The sequence below is a fragment of the Pezoporus flaviventris genome, unplaced genomic scaffold (assembly GCF_033815535.1).
Source record: "Pezoporus flaviventris isolate CSIRO_AGI_PZ_B2104156 unplaced genomic scaffold, CSIRO_AGI_Pfla_v1 ptg000029l, whole genome shotgun sequence".
Lineage (NCBI taxonomy): Eukaryota > Metazoa > Chordata > Aves > Psittaciformes > Psittacidae > Pezoporus > Pezoporus flaviventris.
The window spans coordinates 9,227,533-9,254,291 of record NW_026892577.1 but is presented as its reverse complement, the minus strand read 5'-3'; the positions used below and the strand labels follow the sequence as shown (position 1 = coordinate 9,254,291).

The 26,759-nt window shown below is 47.9% G+C and overlaps 1 protein-coding gene across 5 annotated transcripts; it reads right to left on the bottom strand.

The window, feature by feature from the left end:
- Window positions 1-352: 352 nt before the first annotated feature.
- Window positions 353-23,604, bottom strand: ITPRIP (inositol 1,4,5-trisphosphate receptor interacting protein). 5 transcript variants are annotated; one of them, XM_061458815.1, is made up of 4 exons: window positions 23,132-23,604; window positions 18,827-19,012; window positions 18,613-18,723; window positions 353-2,304 (listed from the first exon to the last, which is right to left on the bottom strand). In XM_061458815.1, exon 4 carries the CDS (start codon window positions 2,294-2,296, stop codon window positions 647-649), a length of 1,650 nt encoding a protein of 549 aa, XP_061314799.1. In that variant the 5' UTR covers window positions 2,297-2,304; window positions 18,613-18,723; window positions 18,827-19,012; window positions 23,132-23,604; the 3' UTR covers window positions 353-646. The 5 variants fall into 5 exon arrangements, with proteins under 5 accessions (XP_061314799.1, XP_061314800.1, XP_061314801.1 ...); XM_061458816.1 differs by lacking the exon at window positions 23,132-23,604 and adding an exon at window positions 22,693-22,816 and having other exon boundaries at window positions 18,827-19,015; XM_061458817.1 differs by lacking the exons at window positions 18,827-19,012; window positions 23,132-23,604 and adding an exon at window positions 22,693-22,825.
- Between the last annotated feature and the right edge of the window lie 3,155 nt (window positions 23,605-26,759).

The window sequence follows — 26,759 nt, the reverse complement described above, 5'->3', positions numbered from 1 at the left end:
ATGCAGAGTGTAGGGCTGCTTCTGAACAACAGGACAAGCCATTGAAACTACTACAAGTCCTATCAAGAAGGCACTTTTTTATCACTACAGTTCCCTTCTGATTAAAGAGCTGTGGTTGACTTAAAGATCTCAATCCAGTCCAGATCTTGTGCATGACCCTCCTCCCCACATCAGCACTGAGTCTTACACTGTGCTTGGAGGCTGCTGTCTGCAAGCATACAGGCCCCTGCAATCCCAAGATCCTGTTTCTGATTCCTCCACCCTTTTCTTATCTCCCCTTTCCAAAGGAAATGAAGTATTTGGCCACCACCACCACAGTTTGCATTGCAGGCATCTGAATAAATTAGTCATATTTGCTGCTCACCACCACTGCAGTGTGACTGAGGCACAATAGAAAAATATATTCTTAGCTGCATCAAACCCAGCCAGCACACCAGTGGAGCAGAACCTTACTTTTATACCACATCTTCCAGTTTTCCCTATCCTTTCCCCATCCCCTCTCCCTTACTGCAGAAACCATGGCCCAGGACCGGTTCAGCTGCGGACAAGAAGCTGTACTGGCAAAGTCAGTTGTGTCCAGGAGGCTTCAGAAAGCTGCCCTTTGGACTTGTGCTTAGAGGAACAAGTGCTCTTCCGCTGGCTTTGGTTAAAGGGATTCTTTACGGATCCCATTGGTGTGTGCAAGGGGAATGTGCACTGTGTACTCATTTATCAGTGCAGACATGTTCCTGAGCATCTCATGGAACGTGTCCACTGTCTTCCTGTAAACGTCCCTATGTAGCACAAAGGGACGGAAAAGGTTCAGAGGCTCAGCCCTCTGGAATATGATGGGAAAGCCCAGCTCTGCTGGTACCTTCCCATTGCCAATGAAGAAGTGGTAGAGCTTCTTTTCGTGCAAGCATTTCTCCAGGTATTTCAGCATGTCCTGTAGACGGGCCTCCAGCTTTTCTGGGGCCCAGTCCTGACTGGGACATGCCTGCAGGAGATGCAGCATCACTGTCTTTAGGTGGTAGTTGCTGAGCCCGCTTGGACCTGTGAGACTGCACTGCTTCCCATGGACAAAGGAGAGGATCTGAAGGCAGCTGACATGGCAGGCATTGGCAGGCAGCGCTTTGGAGACGAGCTGGATGAACCTCCTCTCATACACTGCAAAGGTGAGGAACCAGCGAGTGCTGGAGGGGAGCTCGGCTGCCAGGCCACCCCGAGGGAAGTGAGAAATGAAGTACACGTCAGAGTTCTCGTACTGCACCACAGGGGTAAGGTTGAAGGCAATCGATTTCCCTGATCTAAATTTGATCTTCAGGGCTCCTGGCGAGTCCAGGAGGCTGAAAGAAAGGTCAAATTCATACTTGTGAGAGATTCTGTTCCAGGCCTTGGTGACTGCGATCTGGAACCACTTCATGACTTGATCAGCATCCAGATATTGAGTGTTTTTAAAACACAGGAGGTCTTCCATCTCACTGCTAGGCCTTGTAGTATTGGTTTGGCTATGGAGGAGGCACAGCATATCTTCCCCTAGTTTAGTCTTGTCACAGATGCAACCTGTCACATCCTCATCTGCCCTGCATACCTTGATAGTGCCATAACCTTGTTCATCTGGGGGAGAAGAGTCGCTAGAGCACCAGGCCTGGCACCGAAAACAGTATGGCTCGGGGGGAGCAAAAGGCACTATCAGATCACAGACAAAAGGTTTACGCACTCTCCAATTCTCATACATGCTCCCCACACCCATGCAGTCCTCCACTTCCATGTCAGCATCCCGGTTACAAACACTCCTCAAGGCCTCCAGCAGGTCATCTGCAAAGCCTTCCACCATCTCCCGCATCCTGGCCACATCTCCGGTGGTACCCAGAATGCGCTTCTCATAGAAGCTGGCCAAGACGGCCTTGTCAGGGAAGGACACTCCTTTAAATGCTCTCCCCAGGACAGCCATGTCATCCTCTTCTCCTCCTGTGTCCTGCCAATTCCCTTCCTGGAAATCCTGCCTCCAGAGCTCGATCAGCAGGAAGATGACCATGGAAAGGGCAGTCCACATATCCCATCGGACCTTTTCCTCTTTACTTCCCTCTACTACCTCTGCAGCATTTTCCACAGCCTTCTGTGTGGCTTCCTGGTCTGCAATTTCCTGCTCCAAGCGCAACTGCTCCAGCCGAAGGCTCACCTCCCGCTCCTTCATCTTCTGGATGATTTCTTCCACGTTCTCAGGGACAGTGCCATTCTCTTTAGGGAAGAGGAGCGGCTGGTTGACGATAGCTGTAATCACCACTAGGCACACCCGGAAGATTCCCACGGGCATGGCAGTTCCTTCCCTGGGAGAGAAAGAAAGGTAGATTGACCCACAATTTGGAGTATATGCCCTCAAGAAGAAAAATGAGACACTCCCTTCTTAAATAAAAGCTTTGGCATTCTTTCTAACCCTGAAAAAACTGCTTGAGTCTGGAAGCTCCTAAGCACATGCCTGTTTCTGCAAGTTATCAACCAAGCTTCCCAAGGAGACTTGTCGTAGTTTAAGCCCAGCCAGTAACTCAGAACTGTGCAGCTGCTCACTCACTCCCCCCTTTTACCCTCCTGCTCCTGGAGGGATGGGGAGGAGAACTGAAAGAATATAAATCCCATGGGTTGAGATAAGAACAGTCTAATAACTAAACTATAATGCAAAACTACTACTACTACAATGACATACTACTACTACTACAACATACTGCAGTAATAATGATAAGGGAAATAACATGGAGAGAGGATGTAAAACTAAAAGGGGAAGGAAAAAAAACCCAGTAAACACAAGTGATGTACAATACAATTGCTCACCACCTGCCGGCCAATACCCAGCAGTGACCTGCCCCTTCCGAGTATCTCCCCCCAGTTTATATACTGGGCATGATGTGTTGTGGTATGGAATACCTCTTTGGCTAGTTTGGGTCAGGTGTCCTGTCTCTGCTTCCTCCTGGCTTCTTGCGCCCCTCCTCACTGGCAGAGCATGAGAAACTGAAAAGTCCTTGATTGGGGTAAACATTACTTAGTAACAACTAAAATACTGGTGTGTTATCAGTATTGTTCTCAGACTAAAGTCAAAAACACAGCACAGCACCAGCTACTAAGAAGAAAAATAACTGTTACAACTGAACCGAGGACAAGACTTTATCAGCAAAGGTGGGGATGAAAGTGTCCCCTTGCCAAATTAACGCTGAAGAACAGAACTGTGAAGGCTCATGCTACTGTCAACCCACTGTGATGCTGTTGGGGCAGTGTGGGAGGGCATGTCCTTCCTCCTTCCTTTAAAGTTCTCAGGACAGAAAGGGAAAGAAGCAGGCAAGACCTCCCCAGACATTAAAAGGTAGGACCAGAGATGAGCACTGCTTTCCCTCAAGGTAAAGCAAATATTGCAGACATGGCAACAGCACAGTCAGGGCTGGCCTGGCCACCTTCCATGTTATGCATATGTGGGGACCCACACAACCTTCTTGTATAGAAGCAAACTTCACTGCCAGTGCTGGTGATGTGCACCTGGGTGATAACAAGCCTATCCATGGGTTTGTGCTTCTACGCAGGTACTACAGGCAAAGCTCTTCCTGCCTTTCTGCACCACCAGGATCAGGCTGTGGCAAACTTTCTGGGCCCCCAGGATGCCTCATGACCATGGGGAAAGGTCAGAAACAGAAAGACTGCTGAACTGGAAAGGGTTTCCTTTACCCCAGTGGTTTTAAAAGCATTGGGTTGTTTATTGATCTTCAGAAGACACTGGTAAACACCATGGCTTTGATCTAAGCCATCTCTCCCATACACCCCTTTAGCAGCTGTGCTTGCAGCCAAGCTCACTCCTATTTGAAGTGACCTCAGCGTGGCTGTGAGACACATGGTGCTTGCTGCAGACAGCTGTGTGCCAGCAACAGTCCCACGTATCACTCCATGCACAGGCCCTTGGCATGACCAAGACTGCAGTGGTGTTTTGGAGTTGCTTTGTGTGCTTACTGGCTCTGCTGCTTGTACCTCTCACTTCATAAAGTTTTCCATGCCACAGGGATCATGGAGAAAGGATTTAATTCCCTGCTTTCCGGGACATGGTCCCATTGCTGGGATCTGGAACAGAAAGTGCCTAGGTTAAAGCCCGGGCTGTTTCCTCCCAGGTGGCATTTCTGTTTCTGGAGAGCTGGCATTGCCATCAAGTGCCTCCTCAGAACAGGACAATCTGAGGCTGTCACCCACTGCTGACACATGGCAAGTTCACCCTCTTTCTAGGAACATCAGCCCTCAGTCCTAGCACAGGGGAGAGACCAGGAGGACAAGATATTGACAAGTATTTCTTCTTTGACATTTAATGCAGCTGCTTTTTAATGCTTCAGAAGTGTGTTTGAGAGAAGGGCTTCTGTTACAGAAATAAAGTCTATCAATAAAATACCTTATCAATCAGACCAGAAGTTATAATCTCATTCCTAACAAACCAGTTCATCCTGCTGTGGGAATGAGGCTGTTTCACAGAGAGCCAAGAGATGGTGAGGCACCAAGTGCCGAGGGCTATAATTCTCTCCTCCTGCAATAGCTCCTTCCTGGTGTGTTTTGGTTCCACAGCAACCCTGCTGTCCTGGCATCGGGGCAAGATGGAAAACATCTCTGGCAATCACATTTATGTCTCCAAAGGGCATGCAGTAAAGCCAGATCCACCCCAGTGGGCCTTGTTGTCATTACTGCACAACAAACTGCTGGCTTTCATTTGATTTCCTCCATGTAAGCCCTTACTGTACATGGGAACCATACCCTCCGGCATGCAAATAGCTTTGCTTAGAAGAGGGCTGGTATTGGAATAACAAAGGAACAGGATTGAGGTGCATTGTCCAAGCAGCAAGAAAATTCACACAGTGCTCAGGATAACACTATGTGCCCCTCCCTTGTGTAACATTTACTAACTACTCTTTTTCTTAGATCCCATATGCATGCACAGATGAATGCCCTTATGCAGATACTGCTCTGGAGATGGTCTGTAGGCCTTTCTTGTCCTTTTTACATTTATATTAACTCTTTGATTCATCACGCAATGAATGAAAGGTGAATTAGTGCCCAAAGCTGGGCGTTCCAGTTATTCAGTGAGCTCCATGCCTGGCCACATTTTAAAAATAAACTGGTGTTACCATGCATTGCACAGGGCTTTATCAGCCTGCCAGGGCGGGGCAGGAAGCGCTGGTGAGTTCCTTTCCTTAGTGCTACGCTCTTGCAGACCACGTGCTTTCCAAGCTTAAAAATAACATGGCCAGTGGCCAGGTGCCTCCTTTTGAAGTCCTGACCAGGATGCTCTGCCCTGCAAGACCTCTGGCTCTGCAGATGAAGTTTACTGTCACCAGATAATTTCTTAGATGAATTACCTTCCAGTATCTGAAGAGGGCCCATAAGGATGCTGGGAAGGGACTCTTCTTTAGGGACTGTAGTGATAGGACAAGGGGTAATGGGTTTAAACTTAAACAGGGGAAGTTTAGGTTAGATATAAGGAAGAAGTTCTTTACTGTAAGGGTGGTGAGGCACTGGAATGGGTTGCCCAAAGAAGTGGTAAATGGTCCATCCCTGTCGGTGTTCAAGGCCAGGTTGGACAGAGCCTTGGGGGACATTGTCTAGTGTGAGGCATCCCTGCCCATGGCAGGGGGGTTGGAACCAGGTGGTCTTAAGGTCCTTTCAAACCCAAACCATTCTGTGATTCTATGATTAAGGCTGAAAGAAGTCAGCTTCCTTAGGATAATCTGGTACCCTTCAAGACTCTCTCATGTCCAGCTGCCCCTGGGCACACCGCTTCCAGAGGTTACCTACCCCAAAGCTCTGCTGGCAGAAGGGTTAGGCCAGACATCCCCAAGTCCATCACCATCTGGCTCAGCTGAATTCATTCTGGGTCACACTGACAGCCTAGGCTACCCCAGCTGATTTTACAGGAGTAGATCAGGAAGCATGCACCCACCCTCTTCTCCCAGCATCTTCTACAGGCATCAGCCTCTGGAAGAGAGTCAGGATGGAAACTGGAAGTGACAACATCTTCAGGTTGCATGAATTTGCCAGAATTATGTTTTTTTTCAGCCTGAACAGAGGAAGTTCTCTTGGTCAAAACTGCCCTTTTGCTACTGTAGCTATTCACACCAGGAAACCAAACCCTAACCTCAGTTAAGGCTTAAGGGTCATGATGCTCAGTGACCAAAGTCAGCGGAGTCTGGCCATAACAGCAGCAATGGTGGTAAGGGCAGAGCGTTCCCACATCTCATCAAACACAGGTTTACTAATATGGAAAGACTAAATAATACAGGTGAAACCAGTAGCACTGCCTGCTGCAGCAGTCCAGCCCTCCCCATAACAAAGGCCGCTCTTTTCCCTTGCTTTTAACTTCATCCCAAGTAATTTAAGTCTGACAAAAATATTTATGCTTGCTCTGGCTGAGACAGCTTTTGTGTGGGGAAGAGGGAGAGTCCAAATGCTTCCCAGCTGAAGACTAAGAAAAAGAAACATCATTGTTTCATCTACACATCAAATTTAGCAACATTTCAAGCATGGGGTGGGGAGAGAGGGCAGGTATTAATGAGGTTTTATACAGCAAGTTCCCAAACCGATCTTCAACCTTCTCCAGATTTCTGGCCCTGACAGTTTTTTTTCTTATTCGAAGTATAGACAATGTCCAGACTTGGTAATAGGCTTAAATCTACTGGAACAGGCTTCCCAAGCGAGTTGTAGATGCCCTAACCCTGGGAGTGTTCAAGGCCAGGTTGGACAGAGCCTTGGGTGACATGGTCTCTGTGAGGTGTCCTTGCCCATGGCAGAAGGTTGGAACTGGATGATCTTAGGGTCCTTTCCAATCCCAACCATTCTGCCATTCTACCTTTTGCAGACCCTCTTGTGGCAGTTCCAGAGCTCCAAAGGCCCCCTGAAGGAGGGAGCTGTGGTCCTCACCACATCACAGGCAGGACCTCTGCAAGCAGTGGAGCCTGCCCGCCCCCTGCTCCCTGGGCATTCCCTGGGTGAGAGTCTAGAGATCCCATCTCTTGTGCTCCCATGGGCACAAAGCAGGGAAAGAAGCAGAGACCAAGGAAAGCTGTGCAGGGAAGGGAGGAGGGCAAGAAGCAAGTGGATATGTGGAGTCTCATTGTCTTGGTGCAAAGCTCTGTCACTGCTCGCTGCCCAGCATGTGATGCTGCTTGTTCAAACCTGTCTCTGGCACCAGAATTAGTTTCCTTCTGGACTTTTCTATAGCAGTCTCTGCTTCAGTGACTTGAGTACTGCACTGATTTTAAGGTTAACAACCACTGTGAAAAGCTCTGAGAACTGAGGGGGCAACCACTTCCCACTCTCCAGCTGGTGAGGGCTCTGAGATAAAAGCAGCTGATGGCTCTGCTGCCTGATTAGAAACAATCAGCGGCTGCATCCTACAGCACTTGGTGTGTTCAAAGGCCTCACCAAGAACACCTGCAGCCCTCCAGCCTCAGCTCCTAGGCAAATTAGGCCTCATTCTTTCAAGCCTAATGCAGCTTTCCTGGCTGGACAATCCCAGTCAGCCCCACAGCAGGTCCTAGATGATGTGGGAAGGCCCAAGAGGGTAAGGGGGAAGATGTTCCCGCTGTCATGCAGTTCAAGTTGGTGCTCTGAAGCTGCGTACAGAAGGATGGCAGCTCTCACACTAGCTGATCTGAAAGCCCTTCTTGCACAATTCAGTAATGTTTAGTTTGCCATCTCACTGGGAGCACAGTTATAGGTAGTGTGTTGCAAGGAAAAGGAAGAAGCACGTGAAGTTCATAGGCACATAAAGCCTTCACACAACCAGGCAGTGGCTTGCCTAAGGTCAAGTGATGGATGGAGAGTACCCTCTGCTTGGGGACTTTGAAAGCTGGCTGATAATCCTCTTGTGTACACATCATAAAGCCTAAGGGATGAGTGTGTCTAGAGAGGTTTGCCCGAGAGCTGCCACTGGAAAAGACTCTTCTCCTTTGCCACATTTGGGCAGCACCAGACATGCCAAAGGCTTGAGAGAAGACAGGTTGGAGTTCTGAAAATGGTCCTTTAGGTGAGATCTGTCTCACCAGCCATGCTCAACCCCTTAGCAGTGGAGCACAGGCAAAGCTGTAGCTCCTCACTAGCACAAATGCTACCCCCTAAGCCAAAAACTGGTGCTGAGCTCTGCAAACCAGCACTTGCTGTGCCTGTATCTCTGCAGTAACTGTCTTCACATCACATGTGCTACCTTGGGCCCTGCACAAATGGCCTTATGGGAAAATCATCTGCAGAGGCTACTGCAAGACAACATCAAAATAGCCATCACAATGTTTCTTGACTGTAGTCAGCCCTGAAGATGAACAGTGCTTGTAGTCCATGCTAGTGCAAGCAGATTTATTTAGTGGTGTTTTATGTGGCATGGGGGCAGAGCTTGGCTCTTCCTTCAGTTGTTGCCATCAAGACCTCCTCCTCACCTGGGAGCATCACAGAGCTCATCTGGTTGTCCTTGTGGGCCAACCTGGGACAGCCACTGCCCTGTGCATGTGCTTTCCCCCTTCCCTCCAGCCACCCTGCCATAGGGGACCTCTGCATGAGCTTCTTAGAGATGACAATGCTGAAAGCCATAGTAATGTCCTGTCCCTTCCAGCTAAAATGAGCTCAACTTCTGATGTCCCCAAGCCTTCCTCACACCTTTTTCCACAGCATCTTCAGACCCTTTTTCCTCCTGCTCAATCTGGCAAAGGAAAAGAAAGCAGTTTGAAACTAGCCTCTGTAGGCTGGTCATGTGCTCTGAGCTCAGATAACCTTTTATCTTCTCTGATAAGACACAGGAGAGTATTTCCCTTTCACTAATGGTCCTTTTCTTTCCTCAAGAGCTCCTCATACAGCGGTATTTTTTCCACTTAAATTTTGAATCATGGGAAGCAAAACATGCTCTGGTTGGTGTTCAGCAATAAACCAGAAAGGAGTGAGCTGAAGCTTTGATTCTTAAATTGGAAAAACCCAAGTCAAGCCCCTGAATGCAGTTCAGTAATGCACTGGAACACGCCAAGACATCATTTACGACACACTCGATTGCTTCCTGTGATTTGGCTGACACAAAAGGCACTGAATAGGTGGTTACTACATTGTGCTTTGCTTTGGTAGGCTGCAAGAAAAGAGGCAATTCAAAGAGATGATAGAAACTACAGATGGCTGGGAGCTTGTTTCATTGAAAGCTGCCAAGTTTTTGAAACCAGAACTTTCATGGGAACAAATACGATTTCTGAGACTCTTTCTGGTAAAGGTCCTTGAGTTCTGGAAAGGACTCCACTGCTTGTTTTGACTGGAGAGATTAATAGCCCCAAACAGCCACTAACTTGCACTTGAGACTTGCTTACTGGGCAATGTGAGTCTCAAGCCCAGGGGTTCCAGGCCCAGCACAGCTGTACTCCCTTATGACTGAGCTTCTGGGAGCTTCATGATCCTTCCCCTTGCTATAACAGAAAACAAATTGTCTTGTGGCCCTTGAATGTATAGCCTGGAGATGCTTCTGCTGCATTTATGAAGACCTGGTCAAGAAAAAGGTTTGCTGAAAGCCCTTTGTAATATACTGTGTCTTTCTCCAGTTTGCAAATACTGTTGCCACCTCTGCAAGTATTCAGAGGTATGCCTGGCTGCAGCAGAAAGAAATAATGTTCCCTCTTACTAGGGACTGTATGCCCTAAACTGCAATAAACATGCACAATGAAAGAGAAATGGGAATTCCAGAGATGCGTGTCAGTGCTATCGTTCCTGCCAAACACTAAGAAAGATGCAGTTTATTTAGTCAACCCCACACCACACTTTTGTTTCTCCACCATCTACCCATCAATGTTTACAGAGCAACTGAAAGGCCTTTGCTGGCTCAGAACAGATGGTGAAGGCTGTTTTCCATCAGCTGCTACATGTAAAGCCTCAGGAACAGACACATACTGGATGGACGTTCACAGAAAAACATGAAGGTACCACCATAGAAAGCAAAACCCTGGTGAAGATATGAGACTGGTCTCTGCCATTAGTTGCTGGGAGTATGTTATTCATATTTTGCCTCTTTTGCACTGAGGAGAACGAGAAAACATTCAGGTTTATTTTTTCCCTGACATATTTAAAAAACAGAGCACATTTGTATGCTGATCACTTACTTGGGATGCCAGAAACTTATTTGAAGACTCTCCTCCAAATTCAGGAGGGAGTAACAGTAACATAAACCTTGGTCTCCTTCCCGGCCCCTGAGGTTGCTGCCCTCATCATTTGGCTGCTCTCCGTGTTTGACCTGGGTTTCACATGACTTGAGAAATTGGTTTTGGCAGAACTTCACTCAAACCTGTCTTGTTCTTGAGACCATTTTTACTGGAAAAGTATTTTCTGGGGTGGGCAGAGGAGGAGTCCCATTTTGGTGAAGAATTTCAGACCAGAAGTGAGTGAGGTTTCCTCCCACATCAGCACCAAGTTTGTTGGGTCCTGTGGGTTATCCAGCACCCTAGTGTAATGAATGCTGCCAGCATTGCATCTCACAACAAAGAGTTTCCATGTTCCTTGAGTCAGCAAGGTGGAGCTACGGCATCAGGTGGGGCTGGTGAGGTGTTGGACCCTCAGGGGGGCTGTAGGGCCCTTACAGCCAAGGCTAGTACCCACGTACTGAAACACATCCCAGGGTGACTAAAGGTTTATTGCACCAGTCTACCCTTCCCACCCCATGGCATACGCATTAACACATGTGACAGGCAGCAAAGGCTCAGACACTCAGATAAGGATCCTCAGCTGGTTTCTGCCCTGCAGGACAAAGACCCCACTGCTGCAGTGAGAACATGTCCTCAGCCCTGCACAGAGCCATGAAGACCACCACTGCCTGCTCCACCATCAGCTGTGACAGCGCCCAGCAGAGCCCACCCAGAGATCACACAGCATGGGGCAGCCAGGATGGGCTCCTGCTCTTCCCTCTTGAGCACACAGTCAGCTGCAGCACACGCAGCCCTGCTAGGAAAGTCAGGAGCCGCAAAAATGCAATACAGAGCCTGAGCAGCACTAGCTTGTGCTGCTCTTTCACGCCCCACGATTTAAGCTTGCATGCAGGACATTGGTGTGATGAGCTGGGACAGAACAGTGCCAGCCACAGCAGCTGTAACTCATGCTCTGACTTGTCTTTTTGAGCATTAAATTAGTCCTACAAAGTACCAAATTCCAGTTGCTAGCACAATCACAGTTGGTTCAGTACAGACTGGTGGGACTGGGCTCTATCTTTGGCTCTTCATCAAAGCCACCAGTGGAAAGGACCAAGTGCACCAACACAAGGTGCAGAGGCCTGGATGTTGAGACTGGTATCACAACCAGTTGGGTCAGGACTACAAAAGACAGGTACGGCAGAGCAACTGGCTTCCAAAACATGCCTGGAAGCTCCACCCCAGGTCAGCTGCTTGGCCACAGCACAGCAGTTGGACAAGGCTACTTGCCTGATAACTATTGTTTTGCTGTTTGATTGAGAACACGTTAGCCTTTTGTAACATCCGTGGACGTCCTGTCCTGGGCCTGCTACAGTGCCAAGGGGGTCAGTCGCACAGCCTGAGTCGGACATCCTGCCCAACAGGTCTGCTGTGGACTTTCGGAAGCAATATTTTCCTCTCCGGGTCACCAGATCAGGTATTTCCAAGGAAATGGTGATGCTCATCCTGTGTTCAGGACGAGATAGCCCTCCCTTCCCACAGACAGGCGGATTCGGGGTGGATAAGCATGTGAGCAGCACTGACAGTGCTCTGGAGGCAGATGCTATTGTGCAGTCCCAGGTCCAAGTGAGGAGTGATTTTGCCAGCATCTCTCCAAGTAGAGGAATGCTTGACTGGCCCTGGGGAAGACAGGGAGTCTCCAGCATGTCTTCCAGTCATTCACTCCCTTTGCCATCAGGAAGCCGTTTCTCATTAACTCTCCCTTGCTGCAGTTAGGGGTTCAAACTTCCCAGCGACCAGTGTAGGTAAAAGCAGGCCAGATTGCTTTTCTTCTTGCAGTAGCACACAAGATGTTCAGAGGTCCTCCCCTTCTGCCTCAGCTTTTGCTGCACATAGATGCATTTGTAAGTGTTGCCATGAAATCCCATGGGCCCCTACCCCCAAATCCTAGACAGTACAAAGCTTTCTTTCTGGCTCAGGAGTTATTTTCTTTCTAGGGCTCTTTTCCAAAACTTGCTATATTTTCAGTTTCATCAGCAAGTGGGGGATTTATCTAGCTATTTCCAAGCCGCTATTATTTCTCAGTGCACACAGGTATACAGCCATGATTCTGGCCCCCTCTTCTTCCCCCAGAAGCCAGCAGCTACTGTCAAAGACTGCTATACTATCTACTAAATAAACACAAAACCACGTCATGCCCCCAAAGCATTGTTTATCCACTGGAAGGCTGGACCCAAGAAGCGGCGCCCATGGAGACGATGAGACCAAGCTACCAGCATGAGCAGCCTGTTACTCAGCATCCTGCCTGCTGCCTGCATGTGTTATTTTGCTTTCCGGCTGCGCAGGCAACTCCTGTCAGCAAGCAGCACGTGTGCAGTCTGTGCAGTGCCTTGGGTTCCCCCTGCTACAGCCAAGGAGGGGTTTTACAAATTGGAACACAGCGCTGGCTGCGAGGGAGGCAGGAGGGGAAAGGTAGGAAGTGCGCTTGTGGCTCCCACCCACATACCGAGCTGTTGTGGTAGGATCCCGGCCAGGAACAGCTTGGCTTTTTAAGCCAAGTAAATTTTGTCTTTAATTGTCAGGAAAACAATTGGAATAGAGCGAACTTTTTGTTTGTTTGTGGTTTGTTTCTATTTCTATGGGGAGAAAAGACACACACCAAGCAAAAAATAAAAGTGGTCCTACCACCCTTACCAGCTCCCTGCCCCTCAAACCGAACGTGACGGGAGCCCAGGCGATCGCTGGTCCTCCCCTCAGCACAGATGGACACAACCCCTGCTGCCTCACCAGCAGCCCGGTACTGTCAGCCACAACATGCGGAGCGATGTCTCTGCACAGATGCTCTCTGGCCTTCCCAGCGCTCTCACTGGGACCCTCCATGGCTGTGCCCCTCTCAGCCACGCGACCTCCCCCTGCACGTGCAGGCAGCCGCGGCTCGTTGATCCCGCCAGTGACGGGGTGCGCCAGGGATGTCGGTCGGTGGGAAGCGGGGAGGGGCAGCCATGAGGGGAGATTGTGAGTGGAGAGCGTGAGGGGGAGAGCAGGCACGGCCATGAGGGGAGATCATGAGGGGAGTGGTGGGGCAGTCGTGAGGGGAGATCATGAGGGGAGAGTAGAGGCAGCCATGAGAGGTGAGATCATCAGACAGGAGCAGGGGTGGCCATGAGGAAAGATCCTGAGGGGAGAGGTGGGGCAGTCATGAGGGGAGATCGTGAGGGGACAGGAGGGGCAGCCATGAAAGAGGAGGGGGGATCGTGAGGGAGAGCAGGAGCAGCCGTGAGGGAAGATCATGAGGGGAGTGGTGGGGTGGTTGTGAGGGGAGACAGTGGGGTGAGAATAGGGGCAGCCATGGGCTGCCAGGGGTGGCCATGAAAGGATATCTTGAGGGGAGATTAGGGGTGGCCATGAGGGGTAAGGGTGGCAGTGTGGGCCACTATAAGGGTACAGATCAGGGGTGGCTGTGACTGGAGATTATGAGGGACAGCCACGAGGGGAGATCAGTTTGCCCTCAGTGGCATGGTTGAGTACTGGGCTTGGCAGTGCAGGGGTAACAGTTGGACTCAATGATCTTAAAGGTCTTTTCCAACCTAGCCTAGCTGATTCTATGAGTCTATGATCTGGCAGTCACCTCAGGGAAAGGTGGTCAGAATACAGAGGGTTCAATTGCCAAGAGGTTTGTTTAAATCTGCCCTCCTTTTCCCTATGGAATTCTCAAGAAGGTGGAGGAAATCACACCAGTGTTGTTAAATCAGGTAGTTGTTACCCTGACTCTCCTCATCCTAAGCTAGGCATATGTCCTGCATTGCTACACATCCAACTTAATAATAATAATAATAATAATAATATTGTACACCTGTCAAAATGAATGCTTCGGTATTAAAGTGTTGGTGGAAGCATTAATAGAAAGTTGATTTCCCAGCAGGGATACACCACTGCAGCACATCTAAGAAGAGCACATGTGGATATCGGCACAGCTCAGACATGACTTGCAGAATGATTATGTTTTACATGTGAAACTATGAAGTCCCGTTTCAGTTATGTAGCAAGGAGCACTTATACATTACAGACAATAGAAAGCACAGCAGTTACCAGACCCTTCCACACTGAGATGCTGAACAAAAACACAGCAAAAAGCTGTCATTGAAGGCTATGAATTAGGTTGATCTGACATCTTCTACTCCATCAGTCTTGACTCAGTGACAAAGTCAAGCTCCTATATCAGGAGACCTGCAGGCCTAAATATCAGCCTTGAGAAGAGAAGCTCCATGGAGACTTCATAGCAGCCTTCCAGTATCAGAAGAGAGCCTACAAGGATGCTGGAGAGGGACTCTTCATTAGGGACTGTAGTGATAGGACAAGGGGTAATGGGTTAAAACTTAAACAGGGGAAGTTCAGGTTAGGTATAAGGAAGAAGTTCTTTACTGTAAGGGTGGTGAGGCACTGGAATGGGTTGCCCAAGGAAGTTGTGGATGCTCCATCCATGGCAGTGTTCAGTGCCAGGTTGGACAGATCCTGGGGCAACATGGTCTAGAGTGAGACATCTCTGCCCATGGCAGGGGGGTTGGAACTAGATGACCTTAAGGTCCTTTCAAACCCAAACCATTCTATGATTCTGTCTGCTTAAACAGGGCTCAAAAACACTGGATGGGACTGGAGGCTTGTGTGATATTGCACTATTGTTTTGCTAACTAGTTACAGCTGTTGTATTCAAACATTTGTGAGGAACAGTATTTAAAGCTGGCTATGGTAGCCAAAACATCACCACAGAAATGAAAAACAGTTCTTTATCCCATTGCCTGAAATCCCAGCTTTTTTTATAAAACACAATATAGTTCCCTAAATAAATTAAAAAAAAAACAACAAACCCCAACACCCCAAAACAGACTGTGAAAGCCCCTGCAGCGATGTGTAGAGGGTGTGGAAGGAGGAGAGAGCAAGAAAGAGCAGTGGTGCTACAATGCCCTGTTTCCCTGACTCTCAATAGGATGACTCCCTGATCTATGCAGAAGCACTGTGCACTGCATACCACTATCTGCAGGAAGAATCAGGCCCTCTAACTCCATTACCTGGTGGCTCTAGAAAAGAACAGAAGTAACAAGGAAGCAATAAGCCCAGTCTTGGCTCGCTACTCATAAACCTAGGAACTGCCAAGACACACGCACACTCACAAATATGTTGGCTGCTGAACTGCTGGCTAACTCTGCTGCTCAAAATGACGTTGAATGAATAAAAATTAGAAGAAAAAAGTGAAGCCATACAAGAAAACAAACTGCCCGCTTCCGTACAATATTTCTATGAAGCTCATCCTTTCAGTGACCTGTGGCCACCAACCCAGAGCCATTTTCTTCCAAAGGAATGACTCCAGAAACCAGCCTATTGCCACATGCACCCATATTTAATAATTCTCATGTGCTCTTTGCTCAGTCCCCTCAGTTTAGCAGCAAAAGAAAACATCTTTAACCTTTTCTTTCCCTGAAGAGTTTCTAAACTGAATGCTGGGAAGAAAAACTCTGAAAAGACTCCATGGGATAAGGGCAATGTAACATGCACTGCTGTAGCAAAAGTACCAAACACACATGTTAAGGCTGAGAAGCCACATGTTTTTCATTTGGAATGTGTGGGGTGAACACATACGCCTGCCTCCTTTATAACATCAGCACAACAAAGGAAGGCTTTGTTTGAAAGCCAAGGGACAGCCTCTCTGCACACTTAAAGGCTAAGTTATAACGTAATGGGAACTGTGAGTCATAGCTATGGGGCCCCTACTCATAGCACAAAAATCCCCTCCACTGCATCAGGAAAGGAGCTTAGCGAGGAGCAAAGACAGCTTCCAACTCCACATGGGAGACTGAAGTGTCCAGGACTAGCAGCAAATACAAGGCTGAGCTAAGAGCATGTGTTGTGGATGACTTAGGATGTTGACATTTCTTCCTGCAACTTCAGTTGACATTTCTTCCTGTTACTCCTTCAGAGCTTGAGATCACAACCCTGCATGCATTCCAAGTGCATGAAGCAGCTCAAGAGGATGTTCATCAGCCAAGCACCTTCAGACTGCCTTTTGACTTTGGCTGCATAAGAGAGTGGCCATAATACTTAGACTGAGCATAGCCAGCTCGCTAAGTAGGACTGCAGTAAAGCTCTATGTCCTTAAGTCACTTAGTAAGCCAGATAATTTATGTCACTGTGTTACAGTAGGGGAGGCTCAGCTGATGGGATTCTAGCTACCCAAAAGACAGCCACCCATCTCATCCTTGCCCCTACTAGCCTAGGAGAAAAAGATAAGGGTCTTCAATTAAAATGAGTTGTTGCAATCTAGAGTGCAGAAGTGGTTGTGCTGCAGAAAATCCAACCTTCGCAAGATATTTGGTTGCTAAATCTCCAGAGGCCTTTAGAAATCAAACGCTTATCTGAAACTAGTGGCAGTTAGGTACCTGAACATCCAGGAGGAAACAGCTTAGGATCTAAGCATTTTGGGTTCAGGTACATAACCACAAGTCCCTCTGGGAAGCACTAGACTGTGAACATCAAGTCTCACAGTTTAAGCTTGAGAATGTCTCCTTAGCTCCGTCGCTGATACATATTAATATTCTACAAATATTATTTAAAAGACTCTTAAAAAATAGGGTAAAAAGAGATCTCTAAAAGCAATACAGTCTCCCCCTTCTGCCTCTGTGCATGGCCTACACTGTGCCCGGGTGGTTTCTGGCAAGTCTTTGCCTACTTCTGAAAAGCTTCCAGCAAATCTCCATTTCTGCTTCCCAAGGCAGTCTAGACTACTGCTTAACTACCTCTACCTGTAGGAAAGTCTCTTTCTCACCGCATGAGCTTTCTCCAAAACAAGCTGTAAGCCCTGCTGGGATTCTGGCCCATGCAGGCAGTATCTTGTCCTAGGGAGCTACTTCCCTCCCTGCAGGCAGCATGGGAACCATTTGCTCCCACTCCTCATCAAGTGCTCCCTGAGCATCACTGAATCTTCTGCAATTAGGAAGAACTGAAAGCAAGGCACCCTGAAGCTGATTTTCATCACTTCCATTTGAGTTTGGCCACAAACTCTATTTTTATAACTGACGGCACCCACCATCCCTTGAGGCAACATGGAGGAAGATGCAGTTGGTTGCGCAGGTGGCTCAGCTGACACCCTGTAGCTAATGTTCTGCCCAAGCAGAAAAGTGACCTGTTCTACGTGCTCTTCCTCCTGGTTTTGAAAGTGAAGGAACAGTATGTTTTCCTTTGCCAGGCAACTGAAATAACCATATGAATTGGAGACTCTGCCTAACAGGGCTTAAATTCTGCAACAGTTGGCCCCAATGGTCCTCATCGTTGCCAACACCATGCTTGTTTTTTCCAAGCCACATGTACAGCCATAGGGTGCATCAGGTATTTTCCCTATAAATGCTGAAAAAGCACCTCTGCCTTGAGGTAAATATCACTGATATAAATGATGTACTAGATTAGCCAGAAAAACCTGCCTCTGGAAGAGGGTAGTAATGAAAGACAGTGAGGGGAAAGGAAAAAGAGAAAGAGATTAATTTACACACAGGAGGATGCCAATGGGCCAGCTCTCACAGCTTTGATCAGAGCTGGCTGGAGCAGCATGCCAGGGAATGCTGAACTGAGCTTTGCTAGAGCAGAGCAGGCGTTTGAACTGGCTGGGATGGGAAGAACGGGATAGACATCACCCAACACAGCACAGATCCAGAGTAAGTGAGAAAGAGAAAAAAAATCACATGGAGTAAATGAAGTAACAGGTACCCAGAGCTGCAGCAGGACATTGTGGCTGCCAGGACTGCTGCTCTGGCTGCTCCAGTTCCTGTTCCCACCACTGCTGCTCACAGAGCCTCCTGCCACATGCTCGCAAAGCAGCACTGCCCCATGTCTGGGTTTCACCCAGCAGTTCTGCTTTCAGTGGGGTTTTAGGGGTTTTCATACAAACATCAAAACTCTACACATTGCTGGCTTGTTAAGAGCTGCTATTTCCCTTTGACCTGGCTGCCTCTGCTTATCTTCAGGAGGCTCTCCAGATACCTCCAGGCCTTTGCTCCCCCACTAACACCTGAATGAGGGGGGAACTAGAATTCTTCCAACTGGGTAAGGTACCCCTGGCAAGTTCTCCTGCATAGCAGCAAATGCAGCAGTAGCTGTTATCAGCAAAGCTTGGACCTGTTGGCTCCCTTCTGCCATCCCTCTCTATGACTAGATGCCAACTGTTCTAACCAGTCAGATAAAAGTGATTTTAAACTGAATGCCAAAAGAGAGGCTTTTAGCACTGATCTAAACAGAAGCCATTTCCAAGTTAAACGGTCACAATATTGCTACTTTTGCTTTGCATGCTGTGTGGCCCTTGCTGCTGGGAACATCTACTACAATATGAGCCACACCACTTTCCTTCTGGCATTTCTGCTGCAAGGCTCAAGATCTCCTAGTGAGAGCCCATCATTTTAAAATCACACCAAATCTGGAAGGAAGAATGACCCCCAGGCACTTACCTGCTACACGAATTTGCAGGTGCTCATTAAACTTCACATTACTACTATCACCGTGATGCAGAGAAGACTAGATTCAGTCACCCACCACTGAGACACAGCCAGGAAGTCTGCAAAACACACAGAGTTTGTTTGAGGAGGAAGTTCCTGCAGAAGATGAGTATATAATGCAGTTATCTAAATTAGGGACTGATTAAAAGATCACTCCCTTACCTAATAAAATGATCATAAAAGTTCAAGAGGCCAGAAATAATCAGCTTTGAAGCGATCAGGGTAGAGTTAAACCACTGCTTCTCCTATGGGAAAGCCTGCAAATCACACCATGGGTCTGTCAGCGTTGCAGACATACCAGCAAGCAAAGACCTCCCTCTTCTCACTCCATCCTCACCCACCAGCACCCTCCTTTTAAAATGGATTAGGGTCAAATTAGCAGCTGCATAAATGCTAGGGCTGAGACAATTTTGTCTGGGATTGGTTTGTCTCAGAAAAGGCAAGTAGCTGCTGTAAGCAGCTTGCGAGGTAGAAATACTTGCTGGGGGAGCTGGGTTTAGAAAGCTAACATGAGAAACAAAAAGCACAGGAGAAGAGGCAGGAAGTCTGAGAGCATGCAGGAAGACGTGAAACACATAACCACAGAAGATAAACTACCATATTTCAGCAGATATAAGTTAAGCAATTTTAGATGAAACAGGAAACAAAGTTCTCCAGCCAGGAGAGGACAGGCCCAACAAGGTGGTTGCAGGCAGTCAGGACATTACCCAGCTGCACGCAAATGGGCAGGGTAGCAGGGATCTGCTGCCCTCATTACCAAACTCTATCACCACTTCAAACCCCCTGGCTGCCTTAATCCAAAGCTTGATGAAATCCTGAATAGTGTGGGCTGAGCCAGGTCCTTTAAGGGTTTAGTTTAAGGTGGATGTGTACTTGCTGTCCTGAACCCCTCACTTCGGCAGCCTTTGGGGAGGGATGGATCAGCTCTTTCCTCCCACATACCTGCTCCACCAGACCTCATGGATAGTTTCACTTCTCTGTTTCTGTCTTCAACTGCGAGGCCAAATGGGCTGTGCCCTGACCTCCCTGCACTTTGCAGGCTGCAGGGCTCCTTGTGCCTCTGCTCAACCAGTGCTGTGATGTTACCAGCAGCAGCACAGACTGCCAAGCATGGGAGCAAGAGACCCCAGTTCCAAAAGGGCTGGATCTGCACTGCTATATCCCGGTGGATGTTTGCCAGCCTTCAGAGCCTACAGTGCCCGGTCTCATGATGGCTCGGGATCAGTTACATATAGCATGCACTTCTGCTTGCAGGAAAGGAGCTATGAATTTGATCTGCTGCTGCAGGAGTTATGTACTCACACTTGTTAGAATGATATTTAAATCTCCAAAGAGAAAGTCTGGGTATAGATGTTGGAGAGACCTTGACTGAACCTTAGGGAATGGTCTTTCTTAGCAGTGGGTGCATCTGTGCATCTGTGCTGCAACCTCATATACTGGCACAAACCTCCTCTCACTCCCTCAGAAGCAGCCCAAGCAACACAGCACAGTATTTGTTGTGGGTCAGCCCTACATGAGACCCTCCTCTCCACGCCAGAAATCAAACCCACCCCTGCTCCAGTGATACTCAGCTGCTAGTCTGGTTTTTAGGTTGTGATAATAAGACCCATTTGTTTTGCTGAATTGCCGGACAAGGTTGGCTCGATGTGGAAATCTAAACAAGCTTAAGAAAGAGCCCTGTTGCAGCTGCACCCCTGGCCAGATCCATCCCTAAAGCTGCTTGAGACCTGGCTACCTGCCTCCCTTCCTATTACCCATGCCAAGGGTGAACGGGCAGGTTCTGCTTACACAGCTGAGCCCATGTCCCTGCAAAACCTGGAATTCATGGTTGGGCACACAAGGATGCACACACCCTGGCCACTTTCCCTCCCGCCTGAAAACCAGAGTCTTTACCTCTCTCCACTACCTAGCAATTACATTTGCTGATGGAAAGTATGCTGTCTGGCAGCAAACCTGCTTTTCCTCACTATAAATGGATTATAATCACACTTGGGAGAGAAAAAGCTGGCCCACCCAACAGTCCATTCTAAAGGGGATCTGAGGGAACAAGCCAGGAGCTTTTTTTCAGCTCCCTTCTTCATTGCACCATTGCTATGGATTGCAATTGCAGAGCAGAATGTGCAGGATAGGACAGTCTTGCAGACTCTTCATGGAGTTTATATACTTCACCAGTGCTCCCCAGGACAACTGCTTCTTAATGTTCACCGTGTGAGTATAGGATGAGTTTAGCTTAGATTTTGCCAGGACAGTTGTTTTGCAGATGTGTCAGTAGAAAACAATACAACTGGAAAAATAAACCACCCACCCCTTTTGTTGTGTACCCACTGCACTCAGGAAACTAATCTAAGCTATCAGGCACGGAATAGGGGAGAAGCACCCCACAATACAACTCATTAAGCATATTTCATGATATCACACCATCTGCTTTAATTTACTTGCAGGCAAGCTCCAAGATAGTAGATAAACAGTCAGCAGGTAGACAGCTGGACAGTTGTAAAAGCCAGCCTAAAGCTGGCCTCTTGAAAACCATGGGTTTTGCTTAAAAAACAAACTCAGAAATTAGTTGGATCAGCTCATGGAACACCAACGTTAAGTTTCTGTGGGTCAGATTCCCTTCCCCTGTTACTCATCACCACGTAAGGAGGATCACAAGCACTGGCATCCCTCTGAGAACGTTGTGCAGCACAGGCACATGGAAGCCCTTATTGCCATGGAGAGAACCAACAGAAAACAAAAGGAGAGCAGAACATGCAGCTTTGGTGGCCCTAGTCATCAGACATCCCAAAACAATCACTAAGGAAAACCAAATTCCCCCACTCCCGAACCAGGGCTATTTAGTCTAACTTGTAGGGGAAAAAAAAATCAAACCAAACCAAAACAGAAGAAGCTGTTCTTAGTATACTGTGATGCTTCAAGCAACAGAAAGAGGAAGGCAGTTAGGTGGGGAGGGGCCACAGGCTGAGCTCTTGATAAACAGGTACAATATCTTAGGTATGCACAGATAATTTCTTCCTTGCAGATGCGCTTGTGCAAACACAGATCACTTCATTCTGCACACCAAAGTCGTGCAAAAGATGAAGTGTCACCTAGCAGCCGGGAGCCAAGCAGCCCTCAGGGCTGATCCCAGTACTGACATTGGCTCTCCAATCTTTGGCAAATCAACTCATCTCTTTCACATCTATGGCAATCTTACTTAATATGTACATTTCCCATGTGGGAACAGCGTGAAGCATCTATTGTGCTGAAAACAAGGCTGAAGGGAAGGCTTTAAGTTTCCATTCCTAATTTCCATGCTCCATTTCCTGTACATTAACGAAAAAAATGGTTTTAAAAGCAGATGCCTGTGAAGGTAGGCAGAATCATTTTAGTCAGAGCTGCAGAAGAGCATTATCATCACCAAACTGAACTCAAAAACCTCACAAAACAAGCCATACTACACTATAGATGCTCTCTTGTCCAAGCGATGTTTGCCTGGCAGCTCAAGCCTTGCCTGGTAGCTCACACCAAACACATGCCTGAAGGAGATGCACTGGGTATAGTTTAGGTCTATAGCACTCATTAAAAATCCATGTTAACAGTAACAATTGCTTAGAGATGCTGCTGGTGCTCATCTTGCCTGACCACATAACACGCCAACAGCAACAAACCCTGTTTTCCTGATGGATTTTAATTCTCTCTCCCAAGAGACCTGCTTCAGTGGGAGATTGCCAAGTGAAGATGCAGAGGCTCTGGTTCTGTGTGTCAGTTTTACAGTCCATGACTTCCAGTACCCCATACTCCAATTTGAGCTACAAACATGTACTGGCCATCTTCACAAAGATGCCCACACACATGAACAGCACCTCTACTAAAACCATCGCTCCGTCTCTGTACTCATACGCTGTATCTCAGAAGAAAGGCAAAGAAATTTTGTGCCAAGCCCAAAACACACACAGGTGAAGGCACAGGGAAGCTCCACGATGCGTTCTGCATGGGCTGTACATCCCTGGGATCACCACTGAACGAAGGACACCACGAGCTGTCCTCACCATCATAGAGGCGGCTGCGGGGTCTTTTCTTAGCACGGCTCAGTCCCGCAGAGGCTCCCCATGGGCTCCAGCTCCTCTGAGGGGCTGCGGCCAGTCCTCCCGCAGCTCACAGTGCCCCTGAGAGCCGTATCCTTCTGCCCGGACCCGGAGGAAAGCCGGCAGCGCTGTTCAAACTCCGGCGGGAGCAGGCGTCTGCCCCGGGGACTGACCCGTCCCGCTGCCCCAACACCCGCCGAGACGCGTCACTTGCTCAAGGACCGCACGCAAAACGCAAAAGTTACTCCGGGACGAGAACCCGGGGCCAGTCGCGCCAACGCGACCTGTTGCAAGCGGACGCCGTACCCGACGCCCCGCGGCTTTTCTCTCTGAAACCGCCGCAGCAGACACTGCCAGAGCCCTCCCTTTGTGTGCCCGGGATCCCTCCAGCCCCGAACGAGACTTACTGGGCCCCGCCGGGGTGCCGTAATCTGCGGAGCTCGGCGCAGAGCGGCGGCGTCGGGGCGTCCCGCGGAGGCTCCGCTCGGCTCCGTGCCGAGCCCGCCCAGCCTGGCCGGAGCGGGTTCCCTTTCCTCTTGGGTGGTTTCTCTCCTCCTTCAAACCACCCGAGCCAGCCCTAGCACCCGATCCATTCCCTGGGAGGCTGCAGTTCGCTGCCCCACGTCCCTCCTGTCTCCCTCAGTAGCTTCCCAGATGGTTTTGTACTGAGGGCACGGGGGATGGAGAGGAAATGCGCTCATTTTGCCTGTCGGATGTATTCTGACCTCCTGGTGGTCGTGCCTGAGAGTCAGGAAAGCAGCTAAAACACGTAACCTCGTTCGTTGTTCCTATCAAAGCAAGATCCGAGGGATGCTGAGCTCAAAGTTGGCACAAGCAGAAACTTGTGAAGCTGGCTATCAGCCTTCCGAGGCAGAGAAGTGGTAGAACTTTCCGGGGGGGAAGGGGGGGGGGGGGCTGAGGCACGAGAGGGTTAACTTACCAATGACAAAGGCCATGGTTAGGGATTTTAAGAAGTGTTTTCCAGCACTGCCTTCATTCTTCAGTTAAAGGGCATCTTACAGATCTAGAGAGAAATTCGTTTGCTCAGCAACTGTTACTTCCCCCAAGAAGTTTGAGGGCACTAGGTTTGAGCAACAGCATAGTAACCTCTATCTAGCAGGTCTTATGGGAGATGATTCTCTCCCTCTACTCTGCCCTTATGAGACCCTACCTGCAGTCCTGTCTCCAGCTCGGGGGGCTCCAACACAAGAAAGATGTGGACCTGTTGGAGAGAGTCCAGAGGAAGGCTGCAAAAAATGCTCAGAGGGCTGGAGCACCTCTCGTGTGAAGACAGGCTGAGAGGGTTCGGGTTGTTCAGCCTGGAGAAGACTTCAGGGAAACCTTGGAGCAGCCTTCCAGTACCTAAAGGGAGCCTACAAGCAATCTGGAGAGGGATGCTTTATAAGAGCAACAGTGATAGGACAAGGTGGAATGGCTTTAAACTGAAAGAGGGTAGATTTAGATGAGGTATTAGGAAGAAGTTTTTTACTGTGAGGGTGGTAAGTCCCTGGCAGAAGTTGCCCAGGGAAGCTCTGGCTGCCCCACCTCTGGCAGTGTTCAAGGCCAGGTTGGACAGGGCTTGGAGCAACCTGGTCTGGTGGAAGGTGTCCCTGCCTGTGGCAGGAAGCTGGAATTCGATGATCGTTAAAGTCCCTTCCAACCCAAACCATTCTGTGATTCTATGATCCATTTTAGGGGACCTACAGATCCCTTTATTTCAACCTTCCTCTTTACAGCATTGCAACAACTGTCTTATATTACCACTGGTATGGCATGTTGCATGTTCTCCACACTTGTGCTTTGATTTTATTTTTGTTAAGCTCAGGTGGTGGACATGTGCTGAGGTGAGAGACAATCTGTGTGTCAGATTGCACTAACGATCTGCAGTATGGAGAAGGCACCAGGTAAATGCAATAGTGCAGCTATGCATCGGAGCCACCTTGCTGCTAAGTAATAACTGGGACTGTTAAGTCGGACCGTTCTTTGAATTTCTTGAAGTCCTTATTGAATTAGTAACAGTTTTAATGTTATTCAAAGGGTTTGTGTTTGTAAATGTGTGCATATGGGTATTACTTCCTTAGTGTCTGAATCAAGTTTACTCAGGTTTATTGGCAACCTGGGTGTTGTTAGTACATTCCTTTCTCATTATGCCATAATCTATGAAAATCATCTCTAGCAAGAGCTGGAATTTCCCTGCTTCTGTGCTGCAGGACTCAGCCTGTCTTTGTGCATTATTTATTTCCTCTGGGAACTTAACAGCAGCAGGAGGAGAGAACACAGCTCCTTCTCCAAGATCACAGCTATTCATCACCTAAGCCGAAGGAAAATATCTATTAAATATCAGCTGCATAATGCCTGACAAGGTAGTAATTACTGATTCTGGCCTTGTATATATATATATATATATATATGTACACACACACACACACACGCATTGAACAAAACAAATCACTATAGGTTACAGTGACTATAATTTACATTCATCTGCAAAATTTCTGTGGGATATAGGGATAAGGCCTGAACATTTTTCAAAGAAAGCCTCGCATCCCAACAGATTATATTGCAAATCCACCATCCCATTCAGGATCTACTTTCTGTGCAACCTAAGATGGTATAAAATTATGATAACAATACGATACATGTAAATGGAAAAGTCAAACCAAGACACATTCAATTTGATTTGTATTAGGTTTTTTGATGCAGTTCAGCAGTTTGAAAGAGGAGGGAAAGCTAGAAGCACATATCCTGACAGCTCCAGCACATGATTCATTGTTTGAGTATTGCTGCACTGCAGAAGGCTTAAGATCATTATCTTGCTAAAGGTAGTAATTTATTTGATAATGAGCCAGGCTCCGCTAGCCTTACTCAGATGTTGGCCAGGACCTGAAGCTGTGACCAGTGGAGTAACAGTACCACAGTTCCTCTCACGCTGGGACATAATCTGTGGCTCTGTGATGTGACTGCTACTGCAGCAGAAAGGAGATATAATAATAATGTTATTTCTAAAATGGACTCTAAGATTCCATCAGCAGGAGCAGGACAAGATCAAGATTTGTCCTGAGTGTTAAATTCTAGGCATCTTTCTCAGCTGTTTTCAGACATGTTAGAAGATAGAGGAATTATTTTATTCTTTCCACTAGTATTTCTAAGCCATTACAAAACTAGCAATATTCATTTAACTATAACAAGCAGTAAATAAAAAGGTCATCTTGCAAGCTCTACAAAGAGGGAATAGGGATACAATAGAGAGGCCATGGGTAGGCAGCAGTGAAACAGGTTTTAGTACAGCTTCCAGCTGTCCCCTTCACAGAAGATGGCTGCCAACCTGGAGCACAGAGAGGGATCACATTAACATTTAACACAGAGAAAGCAGGAATGATAATCTTGCTGGAGTCAGGCCTTGCTGGGGCCTTTTAGACTGCAAGTGTTTGTGTAAGACTAAGGGAGACTGCAGCAGGACAGTTTTCTAGCAGGTACACCTCAGTGTGATCCAGCACAGCAGGAATATGAGCAGACCAAAGAGAGAAGGGAGCAGGGGACTCCTCTCTACCCATGAATATTTCACACCTCATAGTTACCGTGCAAGGAATCGTGCAGGGAGATGGAGTTACCTCCTCACAGCTCACATATGGTGTCTCCATCTACCCCATTACACCTGACCTTATGAATATCTTAAATCTCTGTGATTTCTATAGCCTTCCTCGGGTATTAAGATTTTTTTTTAACAGACTCTTCCTCCCAGAGGACTCAAGTGTTGAGTAGTGAAAGATGCCAGAAAAATTTTCAGCTAGGGAAGATTTGGTGGTTGAGAATTAAAAGGGTGAAAAATAACAGGGAAACAGGAATCAGAGATTAGGGCCTGGATTCTGCTGCTGAAACTGAAAGGCTGTTGGAAAGCACGGGGGGAAGTTGTTTCTGCTAATGAACACGTGTCATAAGACATATTTTAAGCTCATTTTCAAATGTACCCGAATGTTCATGATTGGGAAGACAGCCATGGATCAGAACTGGTAAGCAGGTAATGGAAGTCA

What these genes read in the sequence shown, in the direction of transcription:
- ITPRIP (XM_061458815.1), bottom strand. Translation starts at nt 2,296, where the DNA reads ATGCCCGTGGGAATCTTCCGGGTGTGCCTAGTGGTGATTACAGCTATC.